This window comes from Notothenia rossii, assembly GCF_949606895.1.
Source record: "Notothenia rossii genome assembly, chromosome: 6".
Taxonomy (NCBI): Eukaryota; Metazoa; Chordata; class Actinopteri; order Perciformes; family Nototheniidae; genus Notothenia; species Notothenia rossii.
The window spans coordinates 81,131,302-81,140,367 of NC_136909.1; the positions used below are offsets into that span (position 1 = coordinate 81,131,302).

General features: G+C 40.1%; 1 protein-coding gene across 1 annotated transcript; it reads left to right on the plus strand.

Annotated features, from left to right (window-relative positions):
- Window positions 1-2,550: 2,550 nt before the first annotated feature.
- On the plus strand, window positions 2,551-4,272 carry LOC307044997 (uncharacterized protein). Its single transcript, XM_079690455.1, has 4 exons — window positions 2,551-2,850; window positions 3,393-3,476; window positions 3,575-3,676; window positions 3,802-4,272. Exons 1-4 carry the CDS (start codon window positions 2,772-2,774, stop codon window positions 3,951-3,953), a joined length of 417 nt encoding a protein of 138 aa, XP_079546581.1. The 5' UTR covers window positions 2,551-2,771; the 3' UTR covers window positions 3,954-4,272.
- Window positions 4,273-9,066: the final 4,794 nt, after the last annotated feature.

Genomic DNA, 9,066 nt, shown 5'->3' on the forward strand with positions numbered 1-9,066 from the left:
GCTAAAGTACTTTCAGGATTCTTGTTTTTTTGTTTTGGTTGATTGCACTTATTGTAAATAGCTTTGGACAAAAGCGTCATCTAAAATAAATGTAATGTAATTATGTTGTAGTAAAACATGAGTACCTCCTTTTCCCTGTTGAAAGAGGTGAATGATTACATTATCTGCACATCTGAATGCTGATTCTTAGACATATCTTTACAGTAGGAGGTATTAATGTCTTCTCCCTCTACTGTTACGGTGAGTGAAGCAAGCAGGACCCAAACGCAGATAACATTGAAAAATCCTTTCTTTCAAGGCTAAACGTCAAAACTCAGATTACTCCCCGGTGAACACAGTCACAGACAAACGACGGACCAACAATGACAGACAGCAAAAACAGAACTTAGTAAAACAAAAAGAAGTCTACTTGTCTAATATACTTCATTTGTTATATTGCTGGTGCTGAGGAAATCCCATGCATTCAGATGAATCCTTGTTATTGAATGGCTAAAATAGTATAAAACAGCCAATTTGACTCCTTCTAGATATCCTTCAGTTTGATTACTTGGAATCCTAATTTAAACAAAATTACTTTCTAGGTTCATGTCAAATTGTGATATGCGATGTCAACAAATGTTACACCCAGAGTTTGCACATAAATATAGATCACAGTGGGCAATTGTGCTGTGTACATCATGCACAATGCTTTCCACATTATGCAAGCTATGCACTACGTTCATACACAATGAACAACACGCAGACATGGATCATATAAGCCAATTGTGTTGCTCACTTTATGCATGGCAGGAAGACTGAAAGCACAAACGTGCATTCATTTTCACGGCTGACAAAATCTGTCTCCCTCACATACATCACACAGAAAAACAGCATGTAAAAAACATATACCAGAAACACACATCAGATACACACAACACAGTTATGAAGATATCTTCCAATCACATCAAACTGTACACACATTTTCTGCACACATCTGGCTTTGGCAGGTATTGTGTGCTTTGTTGCTGACACATTGGTCCCTTTGGATTAACATGGGTAACACTTTATTTTGATAGTCCATAGTTAACACTCTATAAGTCATCAGTTGACATTTAGTAGCATGTCAACAGTGCATCAGTTGACATGTGTCAGTTGACATTCAACAGCACCGTTCAAACCGGCAAGTAACTAAGCATTAGTTGATGATCAACAGATAAGCAACTATGGTTCAGTTGACTATTACATTAAGCATTAGTTGATGATCAACAGATAAGCAACTATGGTTCAGTTGACTATTACATTAAGCATTAGTTGATGATCAACAGATAAGCAACTTTAGAGTTTAGTTGACTATCTGTTGATCGTCAACTAATCTAGAGTTGACTATTAGTATACTTTTAGTAGGTTCTCCACTAAGCGTTTGTAGGCATGTGTTAGGACTATCCAATTGAAGTGAAAAACAGTTGAGAACAGTAGAAAGTCTATAACCTATCAACAGAACTGTTGAAACAGTGTTGTTGAATGTCAACTAATGACTTATAGAGTGTTAACTATGGACTATCAAAATAAAGTGTTACCGCTACTGGTCATACTGGCAACCAGCTTATGGCCCTAGGACAACATCTCCTGGCTTATATTAGACTGGGCTCACAGTCAGAGTAAAGTCGAAGCACCATGAATTTAGCCGGAGGTTAGCCTTACCCGCTCTGGGAGCAGAATTAGTTTCCACTGTAAAGGGTTAATGCTGTAGTTGTTTCAGTTAACCCTGATCAAACTGTGAACATCGCTCAATCCACAAACCTACTGAAGATTTATACAGAAATAAAGGTGAGAGAAAAAGGCGAGGGTACTTTTTTACAAATCTTTAAAGCCCTCTCTTATAATGTCTTTGCACAAGAGTTACATTTGTATTTATCCTTTGAGTACCACATTCTGTTCAAATTGTTGTTGACCCTATAACCTTTTTAAAAGGCAAAATGTTTATCTTATGCAGCAACAGCCTCACAGAATGAAAGCATTATTGCAAAACGATCCATTAAGGTTGGCAGGTCACACCAAAAGGAACAGCATGTATTTTTATCGCTCAGCTTTTTATTTTTCAATTTTGTGGGTTTTGAGTGGAAATGCAGGAGTAGGTGATAGCAAGTGTAGATCTAGTGTCCAGTTAAAGCTACTTGTCAGAACTTAGTGTTGAGATGTTGAACCAAACAAGCTACTACCACTATCACTCGGCTACTGTAACAATGGCAGAGAATAAGCATAAAAGATTGCCATGAAGAAAATCATTGCAATCATCATAGGCATACCATTACATGATATGAATGAATACTGTGTAATGCAGTATGATGAATAATGATAACACAATCACATGCATTTCAATATATTTTTAAAGTACCTATTTCCTGGCTGTTACTTCACATATGATAGGCAGTCATAAGAGGGGGGTCCAGGGGCGGAGCTTCCTACAGGCAATATAGGCGGTTGCCTAGAGCGCCACCCAGAGGGGGGCGCCAAAAATTGCAACAAAAAAAAAATATATCTTTTTTTTTTTTTTTTTGTTTTGCTTGGCGCAGTTTTGGCGCCCCCCCTCTATATCTGCAACCATTATTCTTACATAAAAAAAAAATTCTAACATAAGGGAAAATGAGCCAAAAATCTAAAACGGTCGGTCGGAGAGCCTCGGCTTTAGGTGTTCACAGTCAGAACATGCTAGAGCGCTGTGCATTGATGGGTATCGGTCAAGTGTTTATCAAATTGAGCGTTGAGGAAAGAAAGACTAACGTTAGAGAACTATGAAGAGGCAAAAGCCATCTGGGGCGCAGTATAAAAACAGAAGAAAAGAAGAAGAAGAGAAACGTGCCAAGGTGAAAGGTATGCAATTTTGATTGTATTGTCAACATTAGCGAATGGATCATGTAATCTTGCTAGTTAGCCAAGCCAACGTTAGCTAGCCAGCGTTTGTTATTGCCATTCAGTCGAAACTGTCATAAGGCTATTTTCTTTGTGTCATGAAATAGAAATATTAGTAATAAAAACAATGTTAGTTTTGGTGTAGCGAGCTAGCCAGTGTGGTGGAATGTTAGTTAGTTGGTAACGTTAGCTAACGTTAAGTTTACCTCAGAAAGCACATTGACTATCCGAGTCAAACATTTGCCAAATTCAACCCTGTCATAATGTGCGCTAACGTTAGCTAACTAGCTCAGTGGTTCTCAACTCCAGTCCTGTTGAATGTTTTCGTTCCAACCCAGAACTAACACACCTGATTCAACTGTTCTAATAAGATAGGCATAGCTCTTGATTAGTTGAATCAGACCTGTCAGGCTGTCCTAATGCTTACTAACTAAATAATAGCTACATTTAACAAATGGAAATGATTCAATGTTGATAATACACATTTTGTTATATCATTTTAGATTCACTTTTAAAATATCTGGGACCATCTGCTGCATCAGTTGACAAGGAACCGCCATGCACCTCAGCTGTGCCGGCTTCCTCAGGTGAGTGCAATGTGTCAATAGATGTTCCTGATGATAAATAATTGAATGTGAAATCCAGTCAATATATTTGCTCTTGTGTGTTCTTTCTATATTTATAGACCTAGAACCACATGAAGGAACGTCAGAACAGCAAGCTGCTCATCCTGATGAGATGACCACTGATTCCACCCTGCCACTGACCACTGTGTCTGTTTGTTCTGGTGAGTACAATATGTCAATAGATGTTCCTGATGTGATGATAAATAATTGAATGTAAAAATGACTGTCGTGCCATTTCTAATCCAGCCAATATATTTGCTCTTGTGTGTTCTCTATATATGTATAGGCCCAGAACCACTGCAAGGAACGTCAGAACAGCCTGCTGCATCTCATCCTGATTGCACCACAGATTCCACCCATACACTCTTCTCAGGTGTGTGCCTTATGAATGTAAAGATGTTTAGCTATAAACCTAATTGTCCTCATGCTTTCAAATAATTGCTTTCTGTTTTTATTTACATTTTACACACTGTCCCAACCTTTTTGGAATTGGGGTTGTGTGTGTGTGTGTGTGTGTGTGTGTGTGTGTGTGTGTGTGTGTGTGTGTGTGTGTGTGTGTGTGTGTGTGTGTGTGTGTGTGTGTGTGTGTGTGTGTGTGTGTGTGTGTGTGTGTGTGTGTGTGTGTGTGTGTGTGTGTGTGTGTGTGTGTGTGTGTGTGTGTGTGTGTGTGTGTGTGTGTGTGTGTGTGTGTGTGTGTGTGTGTGTGTGTGTGTGAAGATATTGTGAATATGAGGTGAGAAAATGTGCTTCACATGCCCTCCAGATGCAGCAAAGACAGACGATCCACTACCAACCGATCCTGCTGACTGCCCTTCACATCTCACAGACACAATGAGGACAGAGTTTGTTCGGAGAGGACCATATCAGATAACACCTGATTTCATTTTCCCAAGGAGAGATGATGGGAGAAGTTGCCACCACCAGTACTTCAGCAGGACCTTAGTAAATGGAGAAAGGATCAAAAGAAGTTGGGTGACATATTCAAAAAAGAAGAACAGTCTTTTTTGTTTTTCTTGTCAACTTTTATCTCCAAAACAAATTCATTTAACAAATGCAGGACTGTCGGATTGGAAAAATGCAAGTGCTGCTTTGACCAGCCATGAAAATAGTCCGGAACACCTGAACAATTTGGCGTCATGGAAAGAATTGGCAGTTCGATTAAAACAAGGTACAACAATAGACAAACAAGAGCAGGCCCTCCTTGAGGCAGAGAAGAGTCGGTGGAGAGCAGTGCTGACACGACTGGTTGCTATTGTACAGTCTCTGGCAGGGCGAAATATGGCATTGAGAGGAAAGACAGAAATATTCCACTCTCCTTCAAATGGAAACTTTTTGAAAGAGGTTGAGCTTTTGGCGCAGTTTGACCCAGTGATGAAAGACCACATCCACAAGATTAAAAGTCAAACATCCCACCACAGCTACTTGGGCAAAACCATTCAGAATGAGTTGATTGAATGCATCAGTGGAAAGATTATATCAACAATAGTGTAAGAAATAAAGAAATGCAAGTACTTTTCCCTCATTTTAGATTGCACCCCGGATGTTAGCCACACTGAACAGCTGTCAGTAGTCATCAGAATTGTGACACTGGAAGAAGACCCCCAGATTAAAGAGCACTTCATGGGATTCCTAGTAGCAGAGGAGTCCACTGGTGAAAGTTTGTCCGCCCTGATTTTGAAGAGGCTGGAGGAGTTGCAGATTGCCTTTGATGACTGCAGAGGACAGTCATATGACAACGGCGCAAATATGAGAGGGAAGAACAAGGGAGTACAGGCCAGGCTACTGCAGTTGAACCCAAGAGCTTTGTTTGTGCCTTGTGGGGCACATACACTCAATTTGGTCATTGCTGATGCTGCCAAAAGCTCCAAAGATGCCATATCATTTTTTGGCATTGTGCAGAAGCTATACTGCCTGTTTTCTGCCTCTACACAGAGATGGGCCATCCTCAAGAAACACGTCAACCTTTCACTCAAAATGTGGTCAGAAACCAGATGGGAGAGCAGAGTGAAAGCTGTGGAGCCTCTGCGATATGAAGCCGCAGCTGTGAGAGAGGCACTGCTTGAGGTGAGAAACCAGGCCAAAGACCCAATCATCAGGATTGAAGCCCAGTCTCTGGCAGAAGAAGTGGGGTCATTCCGCTTTTCACTGTGCACAGTGGTCTGGTATGACATGTTAAGTCAAATTCAGCAGGTGAGCAAAGTCCTGCAGTCCCAAACAATGCAAGTGGATGTAGCAGTAAGTCTACTGAAAAAGACTGAAAAAGCTCTCAAATCCTACAGAGCCACAGGCTTTGTGGCTGCACAAACATCAGCCAAGGACATGTGTGAAGACATGAATGTGGATGCAGTCCTTGTGCAAAAGCGGCTGAAGTCAACAAAGAGGCACTTCTCATATGAGTCTCCTGATGAGCCATTGAGGAATGCCTTGCAAAATCTGGAGGTAACGTTCTTTAACGTGGTGGTAGATGCTGCAGTGTCAGCACAAAAGGAGAGGTTTACCACTCTTGAACATGTGCAAGACAAGTTTGGCATTCTGTACAACTTCCCAGACCTGCCACACTAAGAGCTGATGAAGCAAGCAGAGGCACTTGCACACACCTTAAGCCATGGAGGGCAATCTGATTTGGATGGGAAGGAGCTGGCTCAGGAGTTGGAAAATGTACCTGACTTGCCATCAAAGAGCATGACAACTCTTGAGTTGTTGAAATTCATACATACAAAGCAGCTCACCGAAATATATCCCAACTTGTGTATTGCTCTGCGGATCAGTGCAACGCTACCAGTAACAGTAGCTTCAGCCGAGAGGAGTTTTTCCAAATTAAAACTCTTGAAAACATACCTGAGGTCCACCATGGCTCAAGAACGCCTCAGTGGTCTGGCTGTAATCAGTATTAACCATGAGGTTGGTGGTCAGATTTCATATGATGATGTGATTGATGACTTTGCAGCGAGGAAGGCCAGAAGGATTGCACTGTAAATGGAAACCAGTAGGAGCTAATATGTAGGCCAACCTTGTGTGATGATAGGGAGTGGAATGTAAATAGTTCTTGAGACAAAGTGAATTTGTAATTTTTATGTATTTGTTTGTTTATTTAGCATATTATATTTTGATTATTTGACATGTGTAACATATTTTACAATACATAATTTTCTTTTAAAGCAAATGTGCACGTTATTTTATTGTTTGTTATTGTTATTATTATTATTGTTTGTTAGCTAAGTTGTTTGTTTTAATTCTTTAGTGTGCACTTTACATTTCTTCTTAATTTTCTTTGAAAGCAAATTTGCACATTCTTTTATTGTTTGTTATTGATATTAATATTGTTTGTTAGCTAAGTTGTTTATTTGTTTTAATTCTTTAGTGTGCACTTTACATTTATTCTTAGCTCTTGTTCTTGCTTGTAATAAATAAAGCTGCAGTACTTTACTGTATAACTGTTAAGATGTTTTGATATTTTTTTTGGGGGGGGCGCAGTGGTGAAGCTCGCCTAGGGCACCAAATGTGCTAGGTCCGCCCCTGGGTTTATCCCATCGAACTAGACAGTGATTTTGAGTATTTCTTTCAAAACAATATTTGATCAAAGCTCTAGTAGGAGTACCTGCTTTTCTGAATGATATTCTGTCCACAAATAATGAAACAAGGATTATAAATCTTGAAAATGGAGACATATTTGGTTACATATCTTCTCTAAGAACTAATTTAACATGTACCACGATCTAATGAGTTATTTCTAAAGATCTCATTGTCTTTGTCAATGAAGAAACACAGTTAGAAACTGAAATATTTGGTATTTTGCTGTCGTGTAAGTGGATTTCATGGTACAGCTTACAGGTGAAAGTGACCAAAACCCTGACAGTCTGTCTGTCTGTGAGGAAGGTAATGCCATGCCTGGTTCCTCCGGTTTGTATCCCGGTAAAGAACCGGGTGATTTGCTACCGTAATATCTCGTTTGGAATATGAGGAAATGAACTGCGGTCTGGCTCTCCCAGCTTACACGCGGTTTGATTGGCTAGCGCTTGCACTGGCGGGATTTGCATAAACAGGATTTGATTGGCTGATGCCAGCTTCGAAAGCATCGGGAGCATCACAAGTTGAACATTGCTCAACTTTTGATGCTCGTGATTCTTGCAAAGCCATGCTCCGCTACCCACAATGCAGTTTGGCGAAGATTAAAAATCTTGTACGTCACCCCATTCAAGTGAATGGGCGAAGCTTTGAAAGATTTTTTTCATGCCTCTGTGTGGACGGGCAGTCAGATTTGTATTATCTGAGGTCAGTCTGCCCCTCTTGTCTGAAAAATCTCTCTCTGCGATATTACATTCCTCCTGCGCACCGCTTTCATCAACTGCCGGTTGTTTTCAGTGTTTGGAGGAAATGGCCGCAGCAGAGTTAGTCTCATCCGCTGCCACTGCCGGTATTACTTTACATAAAAGTTAAATTGCCTAAAGTTTTGTTTTAGAAGTCAATTTGGTAGTTATTTACGTGCTGTGAAGATAATCATTTACTTTGGCCTCCAGTGAACATCTAACAGTCCGGCAGGAACACAATATACTACTTTATATTCAGAAGCACTTCAGTCTAAAACAAATACATCTGTCTTCTGTTTTTCTGTAATTACACTTTGTTATCTTGATTGTTCAGACTTAATGGCACACTCTGTTTCTCAAACTTTGAGTGTGAACAGCTAAAACGACTCACTGACAAATTGTAAAACGACTTGCCAGAAAAAGTGTGCTGTAAAACCTTTGTGACGGAGAACATTCATTCAAATATATCCGGTAGTCTAGGCATGCATTACTTGGTCTTTTCCCATTTCGCCCCTTCTCCATCTCGCCCCTTCTCCATTTCGCCCCTTTCCCCTCTCGCCCCTTTTTTACATTAGGCCACATAAGAAATTATACTTGTTTTGCTTGGTCGTGGGTCTTAGGGTTAGGGTTAGAGTTTAGAGGTTAGAGTTTATAGATCTAATGATGCATGTGACAGGGGGTCAAATGGGAAGGGGAAAAATAGGAATAGATTGGGGGCGAAACGGGAGTAAAACGTATTACTTATGGTGGTGACAATAGATCATATTGTTCTCTACTTAAAAATGTCAACTACTATCGGATACACCATTACATTTTTGTAGAAATGTTAATGGACCCCAGGAGGATGCATCTCACTAACATCCCACAACATTTCATACATTATTTCATAACATTGTTACATTTTTGGCTCGTAAGTTAAATATGACTTAATTACTGTCTCAGAGCAGCCTTGCTGTTTGTGTAACTCCAATTGGACTTTGTGATTTAATATTAGATTAGATTGCAGAATTTAGTCGCAGTAACACTCGTCAGTGAAGGATAAAGATAACAAGTTCATGTCAAGAGAATCAAATCTCACCTTTGACAAATGACAGATGCATGTTTAGAGTTAAAGGTCACCTATTATACTGTTTTTCATTACTTTGTTATAGGTCTCAGTTATATTGCTGATTCTCTGTCTGTTACTTTAGATCAGCATTTCTCAAAGTGTGGGGCCCGCCCCACTGGTGGGGCGCGGAGATGTG